Source organism: Rutidosis leptorrhynchoides, chromosome 2 (genome assembly GCF_046630445.1).
Source record: "Rutidosis leptorrhynchoides isolate AG116_Rl617_1_P2 chromosome 2, CSIRO_AGI_Rlap_v1, whole genome shotgun sequence".
NCBI lineage: Eukaryota > Viridiplantae > Streptophyta > Magnoliopsida > Asterales > Asteraceae > Rutidosis > Rutidosis leptorrhynchoides.
The window spans coordinates 15421144-15446354 of record NC_092334.1 but is presented as its reverse complement, the minus strand read 5'-3'; the positions used below and the strand labels follow the sequence as shown (position 1 = coordinate 15446354).

The following is a 25211-nucleotide window of genomic DNA, read 5'->3' as shown; positions in this document are numbered from 1 at the left end:
AAGAAATTTGAATGGAAGGATGAACAAGAGAAAGCGTTTCAGTTATTGAAGAAAAAGCTAACTACGGCACCTATATTGTCATTGCCTGAAGGGAATGATGATTTTGTGATTTATTGTGACGCATCAAAGCAAGGTCTCGGTTGTGTATTAATGCAACGAACGAAGGTGATTGCTTATGCGTCTAGACAATTGAAGATTCACGAACAAAATTATACGACGCATGATTTGGAATTAGGCGCGGTTGTTTTTGCATTAAAGACTTGGAGGCACTACTTATATGGGGTCAAAAGTATTATATATACCGACCACAAAAGTCTTCAACACATATTTAATCAGAAACAACTGAATATGAGGCAGCGTAGGTGGATTGAATTATTGAATGATTACGACTTTGAGATTCGTTACCACCCGGGGAAGGCAAATGTGGTAGCCGACGCCTTGAGCAGGAAGGACAGAGAACCCATTCGAGTAAAATCTATGAATATAATGATTCACAATAACCTTACTACTCAAATAAAGGAGGCGCAACAAGGAATTTTAAAAGAGGGAAATTTAAAGGATGAAATACCCAAAGGATCGGAGAAGCATCTTAATATTCGGGAAGACGGAACCCGTTATAGGGCTGAAAGGATTTGGGTACCAAAATTTGGAGATATGAGAGAAATGGTACTTAGAGAAGCTCATAAAACCAGATACTCAATACATCCTGGAACGGGGAAGATGTACAAGGATCTCAAGAAACATTTTTGGTGGCCGGGTATGAAAGCCGATGTTGCTAAATACGTAGGAGAATGTTTGACGTGTTCTAAGGTCAAAGCTGAGCATCAGAAACCATCAGGTCTACTTCAACAACCCGAAATCCCGAAATGGAAATGGGAAAACATTACCATGGATTTCATCACTAAATTGCCAAGGACTGCAAGTGGTTTTGATACTATTTGGGTAATAGTTGATCGTCTCACCAAATCAGCACACTTCCTGCCAATAAGAGAAGATGACAAGATGGAGAAGTTAGCACGACTGTATTTGAAGGAAGTCGTCTCCAGACATGGAATACCAATCTTTATTATCTCTGATAGGGATGGCAGATTTATTTCAAGATTCTGGCAGACATTACAGCAATTATTAGGAACTCGTCTAGATATGAGTACTGCCTATCATCCACAAACTGATGGGCAGAGCGAAAGGATGATACAAACGCTTGAAGACATGCTACGAGCATGTGTTATTGATTTCGGAAACAGTTGGGATCGACATCTACCGTTAGCAGAATTTTCCTACAACAACAGCTACCATTCAAGCATTGAGATGGCGCCGTTTGAAGCACTTTATGGTAGAAAGTGCACGTCTCCGATTTATTGGAGTGAAGTGGGGGATAGACAGATTACGGGTCCGGAGATAATACAAGAAACTACCGAGAAGATCATCCAAATTCAACAACGGTTGAAAACTGCCCAAAGTCGACAAAAGAGCTACGCTGACATTAAAAGAAAAGATATAGAATTTGAAATTGGAGAGATTGTCATGCTTAAAGTTGCACCTTGGAAAGGCGTTGTTCGATTTGGTAAACGAGGGAAATTAAATCCAAGGTATATCGGACCATTCAAGATTATTGATCGTGTCGGACCAGTAGCTTACCGACTTGAGTTACCTCAACAACTCACGGCTGTACATAACACTTTCCACGTCTCGAATTTGAAAAAATGTTTTGCTAAAGAAGATCTCACTATTCCGTTAGATGAAATCCAAATCAACGAAAAACTTCAATTCATCGAAGAACCCGTCGAAATAATGGATCGTGAGGTTAAAAGACTTAAGCAAAACAAGATACCAATTATTAAGGTTCAATGGAATGCTCGTAGAGGACCCGAGTTCACCTGGGAATGAAAAGATCAAATGAAGAAGAAATACCCGCATTTATTTCCAGAAGATACGTCAACACCTCCAAATGCTTAAAATTTCGGGACGAAATTTATTTAACGGGTAGGTACTGTAGTGACCCGAACTTTTCCATGTTTTTATATATATTAAATGAAATTGTTATTTACATGATTAAGTGTTTCCAACATGTTAAGCAATCAAACTTGTTAAGACTTGATTAATTGAAATAGGTTTCATATAGACAATTGACCACCCAAGTTGACCGGTGATTCACGAACGTTAAAACTTGTAAAAACTATATGATGACATATATATGGTTATAAATATAGTTAACATGATATTATGATAAGTAAACATATCATTAAATATATTAACAATGAACTACATATGTAAAAGCAAGACTACCAACTTAATGATTTTGAAACGAGACATATATGTAACGATTATCGTTGTAACGACATTTAATGTATATATATCATATTAAGAGATATTCATACATCATAATATCATGATAATATAATATTTTAAAATCTCATTTGATATTATAAATATTGGGTTAACAATATTTAACAAGATCGTTAACCTAAAGGTTTCAAAACAACACTTACATGTAACGACTAACGATGACTTAACGACTCAGTTAAAATGTATATACATGTAGTGTTTTAATATGTATTCATACACTTTTGAAAGACTTCAAGACACTTATCAAAATACTTCTACTTAACAAAAATGATTACAATTACATCCTCGTTCAGTTTCATCAACAATTCTACTCGTATGCACCCGTATTCGTACTCGTACAATACACAGCTTTTAGATGTATGTACTATTGGTATATATACTCCAATGATCAGCTCTTAGCAGCCCATGTGAGTCACCTAACACATGTGGGAACCATCATTTGGCAACTTGCATGAAATATCTCATAAAATTACAAAAATATGAGTAATCATTCATGACTTATTTACATGAAAACAAAATTACATATTCTTTATATCTAATCCATACACCAACGACCAAAAACACCTACAAACACTTTAATTCTTCAATTTTCTTCATCTAATTGATCTCTCTCAAGTTCTATCTTCAAGTTCTAAGTGTTCTTCATAAATTCTACAAGTTCTAGTTTCATAAAATCAAGAATACTTCCAAGTTTGCTAGCTTACTTCCAATCTTGTAGAGTGATCATCCAACCTCAAGAAATCTTTCTTATTTACAGTAAGATATCTTTCTAATATAAGGTAATACTCATATTCAAACTTTGGTTCAATTTCTATAACTATAACAATCTTATTTCGAGTGATGATCTTACTTGAACTTGTTTTCGTGTCATGATTCTGCTTCAAGAACTTCGAGCCATCCAAGGATCCGTTGAAGCTAGATCCATTTTTCTCTTTTCCAGTAGGTTTATCCAAGGAACTTAAGGTAGTAATGATGTTCATAACATCATTCGATTCATACATGAAAAGCTATCATATTCGAAGTGGTAAACTTGTAATCACTAGAACATAGTTTAGTTAATTCTAAACTTGTTCGCAAATAAAGTTAATCCTTCTAACTACACTTTTAAAATCAACTATACACATGTTATATATCTATATGATATGCTAACTTAATGATTTAAAACCCGGAAACACGATAAACACCATAAAACCGGATTTACGCCGTCGTAGTTACAACCGGGGGCTGTTTTGGTTTGGATAATTAAAAACTATGAAAAACTTTGATTTAAAAGCTATACTTCTGGGAAAATGATTTTTCTTATGAACATGAAACCATATCCAAAAATCATGGTTAAACTCAAAGTGAAAGTATGTTTTTCAAAACAGTCATCAAGATGTCGTTCTTTCGACGGAAATGACTACCTCTTTTAAAAACAACTTGTAACTTGTATTTACAACTATAAACCTATACCTTTTCTGTTTAGTTTCATAAAGTCAAGTTCAATACGAAACCGTGGCCGCTTAAATCACTCAAAACGGATTAGAAACGAAGAAATGGTGAGCAAAACAAAATTGGTAAAAACTACTCATTTTAGCTACGTGAAAATTAGTAACAAATCTATTCCAACCATAACTTAATCAACTTGTATTGTATATTATGTAAAAACTGCATTCAAGAAACTTATTTCGTTGTAACATATTTGTATTGTAAACCATTATGTAATAGTCGTGTGTAAACAGGATATTTTAGATTATCATTATTTGATAATCTACGTAAAACTTTTTAAACCTATACTGATGAAATAAAGGTTATGGTTTGTTTTAAAATGAATGCAGTCTTTGAAAAACGTCTCATATAGAGGTCAAAACCTCGCAACGAAATTAATTAATATGGAACGTTTTTAATCAATAAGAACAGGACATTTCAACGAACGGTTTAGAGTTTAGGGTTTAGGGTTTAAGGTTTAGGGTTTGGTGTTTTGGGTTTATTCCATAAACCCAAAACACCAAACCCTAAACCTTAAACCCTAAACTCTAAATCGGGCTAAATTTTACTTCACAAAACATGAAAAAAAAACGTTCATATTCTTCACGAATAATATTATCTTGAATGTTATTTTTGTTGATCGTTTTCCCGCCTAAATAATAAAATTCATCACGAAGTGTCTCTTCTAAATGTTCATATTTTCGTGTGATCTTGATGCCGGAAAAAAAAATTCAAAAAAATGAAGAAAAAAAAATTTGCTTCCCCCCGCTTTCCCCGATTGATTACTTCCCCATTGATCCTGCACACACACACATACACACACACACACACATATATATATATATATATATATATATATATATATATATATATATATATATATATATATATATATATATATATATATATATATATATATATATGATTTCGAGCCTAATTTGTCAATGTTAGTAACACTCGGTTGTCGTTTCGTTGGATTTAATATAGATTTAATACATATTTATGAAGGTCTAAAATAAAAGTTAGTCCGTAAATAGATTATGGAGATTATAGGTTTGATAAAAATATTTTTATCTTTTTAGTTTAAATTTTAATACTCCGTACATATCACTTGAAACTAAAAACAAATAATGGACGAACCTTTTTGATTAGGTTTCACACAGTTAATGACCAAAATAAATAAATGTATTTATATAAAAATATGGGATTTTTCTGAATACTTTTATCTGTCACTGTTTAGCAACGGACTACGAAATATCACATGTGATAAAACTGTCGACAGATAAATTTAAAATTGGTGGATGCTAAATTTTATATATACACGTTTATGATTTATATTATTATTATTAATAGTATATTATAGTTATAGTTAGAGATAGAGATAGAGATAGATAATATATATGTGTATATATACATACAAATCACTTGACCACCAACTCAATCACAACTGCCACCACCACTCCCGGCTACCACCATCTTCACAACCACCACCACCTTCACCCTCAACCTTCCACCACCACCCATCGGCTACCACCACAATTGTAATCAGTTTTACTTCAATTGTAATCATTTTCAAATTAGAGACCTTTTTAAGTACCAAAGTGAAATCAAAGTCCTTTATAATAGGCAAAGAAAAAACGATATTCCATTTATTAGGAAATTGTGGCTTTAATGTTACCTTTTTAGACAATTTGCCCTGTATAAAAATATATGCTATGTATAATTGCAAGAAAAATGTTCTTTATACCTAATAAAGCGATTTTGAAGATTGTATGCATTCCAAATGAACTTTAAGAAACTTAAGCCTATATGTCGGGTTTTCTTTCTGGTTGTAAACCATCCCAAGATAGTACGGCATCTTGCGAGAGGTCACAGGTTCAAAATATTGGGGTGGCAGGAAACTGTCACGGACTATTTCGGATTGATATGTATATCAGACCCTCGCGAGTAACTCGAACAACAAAAACCTCATAACTTTCTTCCTAGTACTTCAGTAGTGGTACTAAGATACCTGGTCCAAAAACATGTTGTTTTACTTGTTCATACTAGATAAAAGTGGCGGAACTTGAACCCGACACAGATGAGGCGGATGCAAAAATTTAGTAAATTAATCATTTACAGCTGGGGAAATTACTAAAAAAAATCTTATTTTTTAGTAATCTTATTTTTAAGTGTAATTTTTTTTAAATCCAGCTAGGACGGGTGCCCCGCCTAGTCTATACTATCCTCCGCCCCTTTAGATAAAGTAAGAATCCACAGCATGTTGTACCTTGTGAATTGGTAGTTTTACCATGTCCAAAAGCATTATTTTGTTTTGACAGATCAGTTGGTATGTACCAGTTGGTTTTTAACCCACTCAACCCACTTTACATCCATGCATTCTCAAGTTGTACCTTATGCATTTAGTATGTATCCTGTTTAAAACATATTACGGAGTATTGCAAGTTTGCAACTGCCCAGACCGGACAGGAGTGGCACACCATTATGACGTACATTGTGCATAGATAGCTGTAAGTTGTCCAAAGATGATACCCTTATTTTCTTTCCTTGAGCTAGTGGTGTCAAAATGAGCGGCTCAGACATATTAGATGATGACAAGTGGTAAAAATGGGTACACTTTTTGTGCAGCCAAAATGGTTGGTTTGGTTAGGCGGCACAAACTGTATTTTTTACGCAACGTCTAAAGTTCGTGACTATGTTGGTGGTTGATTTCAGGTATTTGGGAAGTATAAAAATGGCGACATTATGGATCTGGTGACCCTCAAATGAAGGAAGCGGTAGACGGTGAAACATTTTCAAAGATGCTTGTTTTAGCTTTTCAATGTGTAGCCCCAACACGAGTGGACCGCCCGGAAATGAAGTCAGTTGGAGAGCAGTTATGGTTGATCAGAATGGATTATCTTAGACAAGGAAGAAAAGGGTAAACATGAGACTTATACTGTAACGTACAATCATATAAAAAGTATCAATAGGTGGTTGATTCCAAAATGGTTGCCTGCGGGCTTCATTTGTTGGATAAATATATCGTTTTTAATTGCGGATTAAAAGTTGTACCATGCGTGTAAATATTTCTTGTACTATTGTTTTGGTATCGATTAGGAATGGATGACATAGTAGAAGCAACATTATATTGAAATTTGGTTTATATATCTTTGTATGTAGATGTTTGAACTGTATTTTAACGTTCACTTGAATAATTTGGAGATGTTAGACGTAGGTTTGTTGAGGTTAAGGGTATAATAAATTTTAAAAAACACAATCTTCCACAAATACAATCCAAATACAACGATACGTTACTTATATTAGGTGGGCGATGATTCTTATACCAATATCTAGGCCTTGAGTTCAGAAGGTGTGCACATGAATACATTGTAACACAGGGCACAATGAATATTAAATGACATAAAATAGTCACTACTAATGTCGTGAATATATAATTCATATATATAACGCGATAAAAGTTGAATTAGAAAAGTAGGGTCGTTACAACGTTACCTAATATATATTGGAATCATGAAGTATGTGGTGGTGAAGTGTGTGGCGGTGATGTTGATTCACCGGAGTTAGCAAACCTCAACAGGATTTTACTAATGATCGTCAGCATCGGGGACTAATCGCGTAACTATTGCAAATCACGATGACCAACAAAGTTAAATTAAAGGTTTGGGCCTTTGGGGGCACCCTTGCAATATGTACAAACGAAAGTAACTAACCACATAATTTTTTATTTTTTTAAATTATTTTGTTTGAGTGACTTAGCTTTTCACTTTGCACTGATTGATCTTTTGTTTTTATTATGGCTTTTCTAGAACCTACCATTATTCAAAGCTTCAAATAATTGTAGGTAAGAGAGACTGTAAGGAAATTTTGTACAAAGTTAGAACTTATAACATATTGCTCACCAGAATTATGCAATCTGCAACTGGCGTGGCTGATACCTTGTCATCATCGACTTCAGCTTCTTTATGTAGACGTTTTACTCTTGAAGAGATTCAATCTGCAACTAACGACTTTGATGATGAACTAGTTATTGGTCAAGGAGGATTCGGAAAAGTATATAAAAGTCGAATTTCTATTGGTCATGTTTTGGCCATCAAGCGGTTGGATTGTATGTCCAACCAGGGTGCATCCGAGTTTAGGGCTGAAATCGAGATGCTTTCAAAGTTACGCCACTGTCACTTGGTGCCTCTGATTGGTTATTGTGATGCTGACAAAGAGATGATACTTGTTTACGAGTATATGCCCAATGGAACATTATATGATCATCTACACAAGGATGCTATTCCTTTAACATGGGTTGAACGACTCAAGATAGCAACAGGTGCTGGAAGTGGATTAGACTACCTTCACACTTGTTTTGGGGCCCGCCAAGGAGTCATACACCGTGATATCAAGAGCTCAAACATTCTTTTGAATGAGAATTGGGAAGCCATGCTTTCTGATTTTGGATTGTCAAAAATTGGTCCAGTCAATCAATCATTTGTTGATGCAAGTGTTAAAGGCACATTCGGGTATTTGGATCCAGAGTATTTCTATACCAGAAAACTGACTGTGAAAACAGATGTATATGCATTTGGGGTAGTATTATTTGAATTGTTATCAGGGAGGCTTGCCGTAGATGAACGCCAAGAAGAGGAGCAATGCAGTTTGGTCAGGTGGTCTTAAAAATGAGTGAAACAACGAAAATATGATCAAATGGTTGACCCTACCATACGGGGAACAATATCTTCCAAGTGTTTAAAACGGTTTGCTCAGATTGCCTATCGTTGTCTGCTTAGTGTTCCAAAAGAACGGTCATCTATGACTGAGGTTGTGGGATCACTCCAGGCTTTACCGGAAATACAAGAGAATTCAGACATTAATGACAGTTCACTAAGTGTAATGGGTTTCACTTGGAAGATCAATAAATATCTTGTTTATGCGACTAAACAAAACACTGGTATGCAAAATGTTTTTGTTATGTTCGTGTATAGGTGTGTGACCTATTTATTTTCTCCATGAATCGTGAATGGAAATCACTTTACAAAGACGATATTTCGACTCTAGAATTGTTTGGGTTCAAAATTTTGTTCTTGGACAAATCAAGAGAATAAAATAAGTTCCTGGCAGTTAAAACTCAATTCCTGTGTCTATAAATGTATTGTAATATTCATAATATAAGTGACAACCAAAATGGGCGGTTATAAAACAGTTTCAAGTCCGAAAACAGCTTCTCGATTTCATCGTACTCATGGTATTATTTTGACCCCGCTAGGGGCATCCCCCCACAACACAAAGAGGTTGCGACAAGGGGATGATAATGATTATAGTGAAATCGATAGAAAACCTAGCCCCTGTCCACTAATTCACCAATGCACTAAAATATATATGTATTATTCTTAAGTCTTAAATAAAATTTACATATTATTACGAGATAAAAAACCTATTGAAATCGTGCAACATATGTATAATTTTTTCAAAATTTAGAAAAGAGTTGTTGTATTATGTTTTGCTGAATTTAGGGCTTTCGTGTGACGTGCAGTAATTTAGTTACATCCTCGTCAAAATCTTTGTGCATAAGAGTTTTCATAGTTGGCTTTTTTTTCAAAAGCCGTATAATGTTATCGCTGAATTTTTTTTATATCTTTCATTCATCTCAAAATTATTTATTTGCTTTCACACGATGGCTGATATATGAGGAAAATTCTGATTCTATCTTCGAGCTTTAGAGTAATGTTTGCAAACTTTGTAAGCCTTTATTTTTACTATTTATTTTCTATTACCCAGGTGACACAAGTAGCATGAAGTGTGAACCTTCAACTGATGATGATTATAGTGATATCGATAGAGATTTAAGAATATTCACATTAGGTGAATTGAAACCTGGTACGATGATACACGGATCTGTTCATTTGACCATGAACCAGCTGGCAAAAGCTACCCAGAATTTTGCACCATCATTAAGGATAGGTGAAGGAGGGTTTGGAACCGTCTACAAAGCTCAGCTACCTGACGGTCAGGTTGTTGCCATAAAACGTGCACACAAGGTAATATGAATATTCATAGTGTCAGAGGTGGCAAGATGGTATTGTTGGTGATTTTAGTGTTATCAACAATCATTTTAGTTAATTGGGATTTACTAGAAAGCAAATGCTTATCGCATTAAGATCAATGACGAGTTTGGAGAGTGCGGAGTGCACGCTCGTTCGGGTTAATTCGATAAGGTCTTGAAAATTACATCATTTGATGAAAAGATAACCATGAATGGTTACATCATTTCATGAAAAGTGATGTTATTTTCTAATAGGTGTCAATGAAGAGTTGCACACTTTTATTGAAAGGTTGTGTCCTTTCATTACACCTTTCCATTTTCTATATATATGGGACTTTGCTTTCATTATACAAACAAGAAAAATGACATTCTCACTAATACTATAATTTGATCTCTTCTTGCCTAGAGTCAAATTGCGTTCTTGTCTTATCCCAATTAAGATTTCGTGTAACCCGAGGCAAGTAGGGTCGAAATACTTAATTAGGAAAGTGTTTCACGATTCAAGAATCAATCCGGGATTATCATTTACAACCCTAATTTCTAACAAACTAATTAAGTATTTTACGGATGGATAATCTTTGGATGCACCGTGGAAAAGACAGGGTATTTTGATGGAAAAGTTATTCCATGATTTTGGTATCCATATTGGAACGTGAAACATCAATTGTGTATGGAGAAAATTCTCAAGTTGTTGGTTCAAAGTGATTCGGATTTCATACTGCTATAGATTGCAAGTTATGTATCGTGCGTTGAATGAGATGTGGAATGGATTTCCATCATAGAGAAGGCCACTGAATGGATTTTCAGGTTCTTTCATATTTAATTTATTAAAATTCATACGTGAGTCTGTTTGTCCAACACTTATTTAAATGATACTTTTGGAATGTTTAATATGAATACATCTTTTGATGTGTTATTCCTTGTTCCAACAAGGGATAATAATATTAAACACTAACAAAAGTGTCGGTTACTCATTGGATGAATGGAAGTAATTGTACACCAACAATAAAATATGGACATAAAATAATGATTCTGGAAAGTGATAATTTATCACTTTGGTTAAATTCAACAAGAAACAGTCGGTGTAACAAAAGCAATATGCATATTTTCATTGATTGAATGCATATTTTCATTGAATGAACTTGTCGGTGGAAATAAGTTTATGGAATCATTACACTTTTTTGATGGACGATGATCTTAATAGTGGATGAATAAAGAAAAGCAAGTACGGTACGCAATTTCTATATTTTGAATTTTATACCATAATTTATAGAAATGCATGATTAACTTACTTAACAAATAAGCATGATGATAAAAATTTTGTTAGATTGGTTATATATCTAAGTCCAGGATGCGTACATAAACGTATAGTTATGTATGTGTCGGTTACCGTATATCTTTGCAATTAAGAATACCAAACGTATGTTGTCACTTGTATGTGTTGGAAATAAACTCATAGCAAGAAGAATCAACTTGGTTGTTTCTCTGTGGTTAGTTATTTTCATTTGATGTTAAAGAAAGTTGTGACTTTTAGAATTTGCAAGGGTGCAATGGCAACAGTTAATAACCATAGTCACAAGGGTTGACGGTATATTGTATGTATGCGTGTATGCGTGTAAAGTAATCACATACAAGTATACATGCGTGATATCATCATATCAATTGGGAATACATATGAACGCATGTGTATCATATGAATTCGATGATCCTTTTTCTCAATAATGTTACTCGTACCATATTAAGATATATAAGAATCTTGAATTAATTAATTTTTATATTGAACCGTTATTGCTGTAAATCGGTTACTTGCATGAATTGAGATTCACAGTTTAAATTAAATGTTGATATTACATCATTCATGTATATCAGTATGCATTTATATTGCATGTGAGTAACAATTTCATATTAACGGTTGTTGGTAGGATCACAATACATTATAACTATATAAGTTTTCATTGTGATGAGATCTAATAATCTAATACCGAAAGTTTAGATTATGGTTTGATTCATAACCAAAATCTTTAACGGGTAATTCACAATGATAATCCATAAAATAAGGATGTATTGAATCAACTATTAATCATGAAGATGATTCATCTATAAGTTGGTTATTAGACTTGGTATAGATAAAAGATTATGCATCTACAAGTTATTGAAATATTAGACTTGTTATGGATAAAGTATCTTGGATCAAAAATTGATGTTGAGATTATTGATGGTAAACCCTTTTGTCACTTCTTCTTTGTTTTAGAAGTGAAGTGACTTAAGTGTGTTATTCAGATAATCTTATTATCTAATGTAATGATAATATTATGTGCATAATGATAATGTGAATTCATTATCAAGGGTGTACAAATTATAAGTTTACATTGGTGAGTTGTGGAAAGTGGACATGTGCAATGACTGATCAATCAATTAATCTTGAGTACGCGCGCGGTTCTTATGATAAGATAAGAGTATAGTAAATCTTTTGATAAAGTTTACTATTTAAGTAAAATTGATTGAAGTCGAAAGAAATGTTCATTTAGATTTCAAATTATGGGATACACAATGGCTAAGGCATATAGTCAAATATATATGGAAAAGTCTAGACACTATTGCCTTAGACGGACTATGTTTCGTGAGTTGATCACGAATGAAGTGATATCTATGGATTTGTTGGGTCACAACAAAATTTTGCGAATCACTTGACAAAATGGTTAGCCTGAGACTTAGTGCACAAGTCGGCTATTAGAGTGGGATTGAAGTCCACCGAAATCTTCCAAAGTGAGACACCCAATTCCCTTCTAGTAAAACGCTAGAAGCTGAATTTCAATGTGGAAAGCTTACTTTCTGAAGATTGAAACACATAATTATTCTGATCCCGAGGTATGTGTTTAGACCGTAAGCTAAGGTAGGTTGAAGTTTATCTTCTTAATAGTTCTTTTGAAAAATTGCATATGCGGTTGCAAGATGTAAAAGAACTACCTATGTGAGCATGAAGTTTTGCCGCTTCAAAGGAGCTTTGGACTTAGCTGCAGATATGTTCACTGAAGGATTGGGACACATGGCTTATAATAGTGTCAAGTTAGTATTAGACGAATGTAAGAAACTGATGTGTGCATTACTCTCTCGTTTTCATATGGGTTGAAGGGTTTAATTTCTGAAACACCCCGATTCTCGAATTCTGGATGATGTAATATACTAAGATGAAAATTTAATTTCTGAAACATTTTCATTTATGCATTGGTTTGTTTTTTTTTTGTTCAAGTTTTAGTAAATTAAGGATTACACTAAAATGGGGGGGAATTGTTGGTGATTTTAGTGTTATCAACAATCATTTTAGTTAATTGGGATTTACTAGAAAGCAAATGCTTATCGCATTAAGATCAATGACGAGTTTGGAGAGTGCGGAGTGCACGCTCGTTCGGGTTAATTCGATAAGGTCTTGAAAATTACATCATTTGATGAAAAGATAACCATGAATGGTTACATCATTTCATGAAAAGTGATGTTATTTTCTAATAGGTGTCAATGAAGAGTTGCACACTTTTATTGAAAGGTTGTGTCCTTTCATTACACCTTTCCATTTTCTATATATATGGGACTTTGCTTTCATTATACAAACAAGAAAAATGACATTCTCACTAATACTATAATTTGATCTCTTCTTGCCTAGAGTCAAATTGCGTTCTTGTCTTATCCCAATTAAGATTTCGTGTAACCCGAGGCAAGTAGGGTCGAAATACTTAATTAGGAAAGTGTTTCACGATTCAAGAATCAATCCGGGATTATCATTTACAACCCTAATTTCTAACAGGTATCAGGTCAAAACGGTAATTTTTTGTACGGGTACACAAGGTGGGTATGGTTGACCCGAACTGCTTCTAGTCCAAGTTCCTATGAACAGTTTGCGCATTACTTAGAGTACTTGGTACTGTTTAAGCTATTTTTTTTTTTTTGGACTTTTTAAAGAGAGCCCAACTTGGAAGTACATCACCATGTAAAACACCGTTTTAAATGTGATTTGGAAAAATGAATGCATATATGCAACTATTTTTGCTACTCCACAAAAAGAGCAAAAGGTTGACTTTTGTAAGTCAAACAAACTGATTGTCAATCGCATAGTTGAAATGTAATCCTGTTATTAATGATACCGCAGCCCGCATGCGCATGTAACATACACACGGGCATGCGCTATGGTGCGTATGCGGGGTGCTCTCATGCGTCATGCGGCATGCGGATCCGTATCTGGCCCCTTTACGGCGGTTGCTTAGCTAACAAGCAAATATCTTTTCCATAATTATATTCGTGATTCGGGGGAGATGGTTATGGAAACGATTATCACTATCCTATGACGGTTCTAGAATTAGGGTTTGTCTATAAATACAAACCCTAATCGTCGTTAGCAACATACCACGTTACGTAGCCATCTTCTACCACACATCCTACGTAACTTATATCCTCTATCATCTTCTAAAGGTTAACAGGTTAGTTCTTTATTAACTGGTACCTACAACCTTGCTTGGGGCCTTCTGATCGACGGACGTCATCGAAGGTGGACTTAATCACTTGGCCACCCCGCCGACATCATCATGTCGGCCAGGGTTATTCACGGTAGCCGGACCGGAGAGCCACGTTCTAAGATCCTTAAACCCCTCCTTTACGTTGAGCAAGCATGTTAAGACCCCTCGGTTAAAATATGCATGATCAAGTGGTGCTTTCATTGAGAGTCGAATTAATTCAAAACTGTTTAATTGTTCTTTCTTTTTAGGTTTTGAATTATGATTCGCTATTTACAGAATTTTTTTTAATTTTTTCTTTTTAACAGTATCATGACTTCCGAGGAATCATCGGAGCATACTCAAACAGCAATTCAACACGCGCCGTCTGGTAGTCAGCAAACGCCAGTTTTGACTACGGAGGCGGCTGCTCAAGCAGGGTACACAATGTACCCCCCACCTGTATCCGGCGAACCCTTTCAGCGGTTTAAGCCGGTATATCCGGATGGGGTTACACCGCCAAGAGCAAACTCACCAGTCACAACCACGCGGTTGGATTTTTCATCGGTGGATCCAAGGGTTATCCCGATAAACGCTGGTGGCGAAACCATGGGACCACATGTAGTTTGCTGCGGCCAGGTACCTATTTACAGTACCACTGTTTCGATACCTCTGCAGACGCAGACTATTCAGCAAAACTCGTCGTTTACACCCCTGCAACCTTGGCAACCACCGCGCCCAGTTTCTCAATTCTTAACCCCTGCGGATGCGCAGGCGTTACTTAACAGCTGGGGATTTGGTGTCATTCCAGACGCAAACTCTCATTGGGCGCCAATAACAGCGCAACAACAAAGCACAGCGCAAACGGTTGGGCTCTTGAGTGTGTATCCTCAGTTTTCGCAGGCATCTGTGCCACAGGTCTCGCTCCCCTTACAACCTGTGTATTCGGCATCTTCAAGTAATCCCTCTTTGCCAACACCGCAGCCGTGGGTATATCCGCAGATGCAGGGTCAACCTTGGCAAAATATTCAGGGGCAGGCTAATCTTGCAGGGCAATTTATGCAGGCCGCACCCCCTGACATGGTTCACTTATTTTCGCAGCCTGACTTCGTTCAGGACATGATGCGGCGTTTCTTTGCGGGTTTAAAAGGGGATCCTGTTAAACCACCTTTCGAGCTACCGACTACTTTTGACAAATTTCCTCCGCACATAACTGCATATCCGTTTCCAGCAGCACCAAAGATACCTGGTACGCTAGGTACTTACAATGGTTTGTCCGATCCGGATGACTTTTTACAGCGCTTTGAGGGTGCAATGCGCACTCAAGGTTGGGTGGATCCGGTTGCGTGCCAAATATTTCCAATGACCTTGCAGGGCATTGCTCGCGAATGGTTCAATAAACTCCCGGCGGGCAGTATTGCCGGATTCATGGATCTGCGAACAAAGTTTTTATTGCAGTATCAGAACCAAAGACCACGCAAGCGCACTCACATTGAATGCCATGATATTACGAAGAAATCCAAGGAATCTTTGGGAGAGTATCTCACAAGGTATACTAATGAATGTTTGCGCATTCCAGATCTCAAGCCAGAACAACAGATATCAGGACTCATACATGGCATCAATTCAGAACGGCACCCAACGCTAGTCAAGCGTTTGCGTCATACGGTGCCAACAACTTACGCTGAGGCGCTTAAAGAATGTCACGATTATATGCGGAGTGGCGAAGATAACGATGTTCCCACAAACAGCTCGCGAAATGAAAAAAAGGATGATGATGACCGCTCACGAGATCAAAACCGCAGAAATAATTCTCGCGGGCGTTACCATAGTGGCGGTCCTATCAGAAGTGAAAAGGGGAGATCTAATGGCAATTATCGAAGCAATAATCAGCGCGGCATCAACAATCAGAACTATGCGCTTCTTAAAAGCTTATCCAAAACGCCCAAAGAAATTTTGGCGACGGAGCCGGTATGCGCGACCTTCGCGGTCCCAACTCCGCTTACAGAATTTGGTAAGCGGGATAAGACAAAGTATTGTGAATTTCACGATGATTACGGGCACGATACGAATAGGTGTAAAAACTTGATGGAACGGGTACTGGAGGCGCTCCGTGCGGGTAAGTTGGATCACCTCAAACCGCCAAAGAAAGATAAAGGGAAAGCCGCAGAAGAAGGGTCAAAAACTAAAACCTTCGCGTGGCAGAAAGTGGATAAGGCCAAAAATGCTGATTTAACCATTAACATGGTTGACACAGAGAAATTAGGTCAGCGAAGAAAGTATAACGATCATCAGGATTGGGAACTTCTTCCAATCACTTTCCCTCCTGTGATGTCAATTGACAGGGTGAATGAACCTATCATTATCAAGTGCCGCATTCCTTCTTGCGGGGTGCAGGTCAAGCGCATGCATGTCGACACTGGGAGCGGCGTTGACATTATGTACGAGCATTGCTATCAATTTCTTCCCGAACACGTGAAGGCGCAGCTACGTCCGTCTGATATCACGCTGTCTGGTTTTTCCGGAGAAAGCTCATGGCCCGTGGGACGGATAGAGTTATTAATAGAGCTCGAAGATGACAAGAATCCGCAGTTAATAAGGAACGAATTAGTTGACTTTTATGTGGTTCGCTCGACTTCGCGATATAATGCGCTACTGGGAAGAAATTTCATACGGCGTTTTAACATCATACCTTCGGTAGTGCACGGTTTGATTAAGTTTCCTACTAAGGGAGGAGTTGCCACAATGGCGTCACATCAAACGATTGAGATATGTGCGTCAGTTGTGCAAATTAACATCCCTAGCGTCGGGGAGCAGATTGCAAGCAGTGCGGTCATTGCTAATCGCTTGCATCCAGATAAGGGTATAAAAATCGGCGCAGGTTTATCAGCTGAAACCAAGGCTAAGTTACATGGTATATTGTCCGCAAACGCAGATGTTTTCGCATGGCGCGAATCAGATATGACAGGTGTCCCGCGGGACATTGCGGAACATAAATTGAATGTTAATCCATCGCTCACACCTGTTAGACAAAAGAAGCGGCATATGGCTTTAGACCGCAGTGATTGGCTATGCGCAGAAGTAGACAACCTTGTCAAAGCAAACATTCTACGCGAAGTGCGTTATCAAACATGGGTTGCCAATCCGGTGTTGGTGAAAAAGGCTGATGGTAACTGGCGAATGTGCGTTGATTTTAAAGACATTAACAAAGCATGTTCTAAAGACAATTACCCTCTCCCGGAGATAGACTGGAAGGTTGAATCTTTGTCTGGATTCAGATATAAGTGCTTTCTGGACGCATACAAAGGTTATCACCAAATTCTAATGGCTGCGGAAGACGAAGACAAGACTGCTTTTCATACGCCGCAGGGTATTTATTGTTACACAAAGATGCCTTTCGGCTTGAAGAACGCGGGCGCGACCTATCAGCGTGTAATTGACGCAGCATTCAAGCCTCAAATTGGCAGAAATCTTGAAGCGTATGTCGATGACTTGGTAATCAAAAGCAACACCGAAGAAGACATGCTCGCAGACATCCTAGAAACGTTTGCGTCTCTGCGAAGGATCAACATGAAGCTTAATCCGCTTAAATGTAGCTTTGGAGAGGAGGAAGGCAAGTTTCTAGGTCATGTGGTGACAGCGCGGGGTATCAAGGCTAATCCCAAAAAGATTGAAGCTATTGATAATTTACCATCTCCGAAAACAAAGAAAGATGTGCAGAGTCTCACTGGGAAGCTCGCAGCAATCACGCGGTTTTTGTCAAAAGCCGCAGAGCGTCAGCTACCATTCTTTAACACTTTGAAAAACTGTTTGAAGAAAAAGGATTTTGTCTGGACTCAGGAAGCAGAATCAGCCTTTCAGGAGATGAAAAAGGTGCTTGCAGAGTTACCAACACTTACTGCGCCAGTCCCTGGGGAGACGTTAACGCTGTACCTTGCGGCATCAAAGGAAGCAATCAGTTCAGTTCTCATCGCAGACCGCGAAAAGACACAAATGCCGGTCTACTTCGTAAGCAAGACGCTGACATCAAGCGAAGTAAACTACTCGCCAATAGAGAAGTTAGTATATGCGCTTGTCCATACAGTGCGGCGTTTACGCCGATACTTTCAAGCACATCCGATTGTGGTTCTAACTGATCAGCCAATCAAACAGGTACTGTACAAGCCCGAGATTTCTGGCCGAATGGCCAAGTGGGCAGTCGAATTGGGAGAACATGAAATAAACTTTTCTTCACGCAGTGCGGTTAAGGGTCAAATACTTGCTGACTACCTAGCAGAAATACCTGCGGATGTCGAAGCGTCAGCAGAACATCAAGATCCGCCCGCACCTGTTCTATCACCATGGGAATTATACACCGATGGTGCGTGTAGCGCATCTGGCGCAGGCGCAGGTGTAATTTTGACAGGTCCAGGCGGTGAGGAACATACGTACGCACTGCGGTTTAATTTTGCTGTCACAAACAATGAAGCAGAGTATGAGGCTCTGCTAGCAGGTATGCGCATCGCGCATAAGCTAAATGTTAAAATCTTGCACGCTTACGTGGATTCAAAGCTAGTATGCAATCAAGTCTGCGGAGACTTCGAAGCGCACGACATTGCTATGCAGCAATATTTATCGCTTGTTCATAATCTCGCTGACCAGTTCGAGGCTTTTCAAATCTCGCACGTAATGCGGGGGCAAAATAAGAAGGCGGATGCGCTAAGCAAACTAGCTGCCTTGGCTTTTGATCATATGGGTAAGAAAATTCTAATAGAGGAACTCAACGCAAAATCTATTGTCATGATGCCTCTAGTGGCACCGGTTGAGGAATCAAGCCCAACGTGGGCAATCATCGCTTTTTTACGGGACGGCACTTCACCCGCGGACTCCTCTGATGCGAAGAAAGTCCGCACAAAGGCACCGCTTTATGCCCTCGAGGGTGACGTCTTGTATCGAAGAAACTATTTGGGACCGCATTTAAGGTGCATAGGTCCGAAAGAGGCAGAGGAAGTTATACGCGAGGTGCATGAGGGTGCATGCGCCCTTCATTCGGGACACAGGTCCATTGTGTCAAAAATCATGCGGTTAGGTTATTATTGGCCTACTATGTACGCAGACACGGCGCGTATTGTCAAGCAATGCGAATCATGCCAAATACATGCACCTATCAGCAGGGCACCTGCGCATCCAATGATACCGGTCTCCTCACCATGGCCATTCTGCAAATGGGCGATCGACATAGTCGGACCATTCCCCAAAGGCCAAGGTAATATTGCCATTCATTTGCTAAATATGCTACTTACGTCATTATCTTACGCATACTCTGCACACGCAGGAAATGTCAAATTCTTAATTGTTGCAATCGATTACTTCACGAAGTGGGTCGAAGCGAAACCGCTGGCAACAATTTCAGGGAAAAGAGTGCGGAATTTTGTATGGGAAGACATTGTCTGTCGATTCGGCATACCCAATGAAATTGTTAGTGATAACGGTACACAATTTGCCGGCGATCCTTTTCGCAGTTGGTGTGCGGAGCTTAATATTAAGCAAACTTTTACTTCAGTTGCGCATCCGCAGGCGAATGGCCAGTGCGAAGTTACCAACCAGAATATAGTTGCTGGAATCAAGGCAAGGTTGGGTCATGACCGCGTTGGTTGGGTGGATGAGCTTCCAAAGGTTTTATGGGCGCATAGAACCACACCCAAAGCAAGCACTGGTGAGACTCCATTTAGTTTGGTTTATGGGTCAGAAGCTGTTGTACCCGCAGAGATTGGGGTACCAACGTTCCGCATACAAAACTTTGATGAGCAAAATAACTCTGAAGCTCTGCGGGAAAATCTTAATCTGCTTGAAGAACGCAGACTCTCTGCGGCTGTTAACGAAGCAAATAACAAGCAGAAAATCGCAAAGTATTACAATCAGCGTGTGCGTTCACGCACTTATAAGTGCGGTGATTTGGTTTGGCGCCAGAACTATGCAAGTCATGCGGAAGATACTGGGAAACTGGGACCTCGTTGGGAGGGCCCATACAGGGTAGCAAAAGCAAGCAACACCGGGGCATACCATCTAGAGACATTAGATGGCAAACCTGTGAAACGCACTTGGCATGCGACGTTATTGAAAAAATGTTACATGTAGCTAGATGGACTTGATCACTCCAATTTGTTTAGCACATTATTTTATTTTTCATCCTTTCGGATATGTCGCAGTTGTAATCATAATTAATGCCAAATAAAAATAATTACATGCGCATACTTTTGTTGTCCATTTATATTTTTTGTATGCGTTTCCTGCCTACTTAAGGGGTGTCCTCTAGCCCCCGTGCGGCAGAAGCCTGTTTGGTTACAAGGCTAGACAATAACGGCAGGCGAAGGGAATTGGTTTTCCCCTAGCCAAGCGCCACGCAGACTAGATGGCTGCAAAGTCGACTTTAAAAAAAAAAAAAAAAATACAAGCATTGGTTTGCTTGTGCGTAATCGCTCTCGCATTGGTTTGCTTGAGGAACTCCTAAGCATAAAAACATTGGTTTGTTTTTAGTTGCGTTTGCTTACCATACAACTAATAGTGCACCTCTAGTACATGACAAAGCAATAGCGCAGTAGCTTTTGAGTCTAAATTGTTAAAGGTAAGTTAAAATATTGGTTTATTTTACGCAGTACCATCCGCATACGCATAAGTTGTGGTTAACTATGCGCATGCGCATGCGGTTCATAATTTGTTTTGATTCGCGATATATAAACAAGGATATCACGCATGCATAACAGACAAACATATATACACATCCAAATAAATTATTACATAAGTAATTGTTTCACATGCCTGCCCAACATGGGACTTAGGGCTCCAAAATACATTTACAATTACCTGCCTAAGATTAGGGCTTACGGTACAAACTACTCTAGTAATCCTCCTTCAAAAACCCATCAAGCGGCATCGTCGGGTCAGCCGCAAACGCATTGATCAAAGGGATAGGGATGGACTTGATTGCCTCTTCCGCCTCCAGCAGCGCCGCGGCCGTTCCCTCCTTTAATTTCTTTTGGACAATGTCGGGGAACGGTGGAGTTAGGCCGCATGCCTGGATCACTTCCCGCACAGCCTTGTTCACCTCATGGTCCTTGACCGCATCGACATAGGCATTAAACCGGTCGGACACGGGCTCGGAGTCCATCACTTTCTGCGCAATTGCGGGGAGTGCGGTGCGCAGCTTTGTCATATCTGCCTCGGCCAGCTCGCGGTTGGTAACCGCATCGTCCCTCTCCCTCGTTACCTTTTCCAACTCCAGCCTCACTCGCTCAGTTTCCCCCTTTGCCTGATCAACCGCACCCACAAGCTCTTGATTCTTTTTTCTTTCTTGAATCAAGAGGGTCTTGGTTTCGGCCGCAGTCAATTCAACAGCTTTGCGGGCCTCCTCAGCAGCGTCCCTGTCCTTCTTGACCTGATCTACACCCGCCTGCAGCAAACCCAACTCCACCTCTTTGCGCAGTGCAACATCGTATAGGCTGGAGGATCGACGGGCTTGATCCGCAAACATCCCAAAGAATACCAGCCCGTTCTGGACAAAGGCGTTGAGCGCCTGGTTAAACGGCAGCACAGCCAGTTGCTCGCGGAACTCTGCTGGGAAGATTTGCTGCAAGAATGCAGATTGCTCCGCAGCATTTTCTGCGGAGGACTGGCAAAGTTGGCGGAGGTTGGCAACACGGAAGCTGCCTTGCGGAGGAGGTAATGTAGACTCAGACTCGACGGGGATCGCCTTGTCTTTGGATGTGGCAGTGGCCTGCAGCTCGGGGTTGACCCGCGGTGTTGTTGGCTGCGTCTCCTCCACATGCTCTGCAAAATACTCAGATTAGTACGCAGATTTTTCTACGCGGTATACATGCGAAAAAATAAACGCTCACCATTAATGGGGGGAGGTAGGTCTGCGGACCGCGGCTCGATGGCAACAAAATTGTCGTTGCGCATATCCTCCAGCTGCTTAGGAGTCTTCTTCTTCTTCTTCTGAGCCTCGGACGTCCCAGCCGCCTTGCGTTTATTACCTGACTCCGCCGGCATTTCCTCCACATGTTCGCTAGCAGCTGCCTGCTCTAGCTGTTTGTCCACATCCTGCTTGCGGAAAGAGATCCCAGCAATCTCCTCCGCGGTAAGCACCTTCTTCATCCTCATCTCTGCAAACAATAAACGCCTGCGTTAGAAAATATACAAAAATTTATGTAAGTACGCGTTTATGCTATTCCTACCCTTTCCATCGGGGCCAACTATGGCCGGCCGCACATCCTCCCAAGGCCAATACGCGGAGATCTTCCCCAATGTCATAACCCGTCCTTAACCATAAGAACGTGTTAGATAACGTATGATTTCATTGCGAGGTATTGACCTCTATATGCGACATTTTTAAAAAGGAAAACTGCATATATTATACATTACAAACCAAACCATTATTTTTGTTACAAGCTTTAGACAATAAAAAGATGATTATCGTTTAACGATAATCTTCGACTTACAAACTTTACAAATGATAATAACAACACGATTTCTAGCATATTTTACAACACACGTCCTCGGATATGCAGTTTTATTTTTGACACAAATATGAGTACGCATGATCCTGCTTAGATTCAACATAATGCAGCGGAAGCTTTAATTATCACCTGAGAATAAACATGTTTAAAAACGTCAACATAAAGTTGGTGAGATATAGGTTTAGTGCGCAGCAATATATATATATAGACCACAAGATTTCGTATATAAACATTTCAATAAAAATATTCTAAGTGGTTGAGCACTTGGTAACCATACTTAACATTTTCACGTCGCATATTCCCTTTAATATGAAATCTTACTACACTGTACCAAGTGTAGTCACGAAACGAAGTACTGTGCAACCGTTGAATACTGGTCGTCCAGTCCGGTTGGGGTTGTCAGGCCCGATAGATCTATCAACAGGATTCGCGTTTACAATACCGCTGTAAATAACAGTTACCAAGCTACAGGGAAGTATGCCAGGGGTACAACTCAACGTAGAATATATTTTTCAGTTACTTGTGTCCATAACGTAAAACATAAAATACATGTATTCTCATCCCGAAATATTTAGAGTTTAAAAGTGGGACTATATACTCACTCTTGTCTTGATGATATATATATTTTGACTCGGTCTTCCGGTTGATATCACAAACCTATCCATATATAATATATCAATATGTTTTCATTTTAAAACAAACGTTATATATATATATACTTGTTATACTTTTAATATTTTGAATATTTCCTTAGTCCGTAGTTAGCATTCCGATGTTAGTAATTCAATTTTTAATGGTTCATTTTTAGATGTTTAATATACCCGCAATAAACAAAACCCCCAACGAAATAAATAAAACCCCATCGTATATGTATTGGTCGAGATTAATCTTGACCCATGGTACCGGTGTTGTCAAATGACGTGTTGCGTACATAAAGTACCGGTGTTGTCAAATGACGTGTTGCGTACAAACATGGGATCTTATGATTAATCTTCTCGTGTTGTTTACGGGTGATCCTGAACCATATAAAATTGAATTATAAGTACATATATATAAAATATCATGTTATCTTAGAAATATGTGATTTATATCATTTTTTTCCAATTGATCCCGTAGTTGAAATGATCTAGGATAACCAATTTTGTTTCGGTCATAGTTTCTTCGTTACAAATCCGTTTTCGTTGATTCAAATTGCCATCTTCTTGGATCGAGTTCTTCTTTAAGACTATGAACTGTAAATACCTTGGTTTGTATTCAAAATCATACGGCATAAGTGAAACATTAGTGAAACATATGAAGTTAAACATTTTTGTTACAACAAAATCATTTAATGACCATTTTTCTAAAAAATACTTATACTTTGAAAAACCAAGTTTTACCTTGTTAAATTAGCATATACATAAGTTATATTACAGGTCTTGAAGTATTTTAAAAGTTAAGTTAGAAGGATCTATTTAGTTTGCAAACAAGTTTGAAAACATTCAAACTATGTTCTTGTTGTTAAAATTTTATACCATAAAATAAGATAGCTATATATATATGAATTGAATAAGGTTATGAATATAGATTCTACCTCAAGTTCCTTGGATAAGTTTGCTGTAAAAGAGGAGTAAGAAGCTAGAATCAAATGGGTGATAGAAGTGGATGAAAGATTGGAAGTAAGTTGGTGTTCTTGGAGGGTTTTCTTGAAGTGTTTTTGTATGCTTTTCTTATGGTGTTTTAGTATGGTTTTTGAAGCTAGATCTTTATGGAACTTTGCTGGATTGTTATGGAGTTTAGAGAGTAAGAAAGAGTGTGTGTTTTTAGTTAAGAGATTGAAGTAAAAATGAATCAAAAATGATGATACATATATACTCCTAAAAATGTGATCTTTAAGGATAACATGACAAAATTCTAGTTTGTATTTTTGTAATTAGTCTTGCAATGATTCAAAAGTAATTACCTAGCTCTAAGGGCATGAATAATGGCTGGTTAGGTGGTGATTTTGATGTGTATTTACTATTAGTAAATACGTATAGGAGCTAGGTATGATACGAGTACAAATACTCTAAATATACGTATAGAAATTTTGTGAAAAATGGAATGAGGATTCAAATATAGCTATCTTTTGTGAATACACTTATATGATTTTATGTATTTAAGTTCTTAAAAGTGATTAAATACATTACTTATACAATATATGTATAAACATTATAGTCTTAAGTATTTAAGTCAAATAACGTTACGTATTGTTATCGTTTTGAAAACTTAAGTTAGTAGTTTCAAAATACACATATAACTTGTTGTTATTAATACAAAATGAGATATTAAAACATTCATTAATCATGTTAAATATGTATATATACATATATATACACAAACGTATAATTATCATATATTGTATAGTTCGTG

The 25211-nt window shown here is 38.1% G+C and overlaps 2 protein-coding genes across 2 annotated transcripts in view; both read left to right on the top strand.

The window, feature by feature from the left end:
* Positions 1–6578: 6578 nt before the first annotated feature.
* On the top strand, positions 6579–8478 carry LOC139887626 (probable receptor-like protein kinase At5g38990). Its single transcript, XM_071870701.1, has 2 exons — positions 6579–6733; positions 7623–8478. The coding sequence occupies exons 1-2, from the start codon at positions 6579–6581 to the stop codon at positions 8476–8478; spliced, it is 1011 nt and encodes a 336-aa protein (XP_071726802.1).
* A 30-nt stretch (positions 8479–8508) lies between these two features.
* LOC139890582 (calmodulin-binding receptor-like cytoplasmic kinase 3) overlaps positions 8509–25211 on the top strand; it is a 33876-nt gene continuing 17173 nt past the window's right edge. The window contains exons 1-2 of the mRNA XM_071873471.1: positions 8509–8752; positions 9580–9839. Coding sequence (XP_071729572.1) covers positions 8509–8752; positions 9580–9839 — 504 coding nt within the window. The remainder of the gene's footprint in view (positions 8753–9579; positions 9840–25211) is intronic.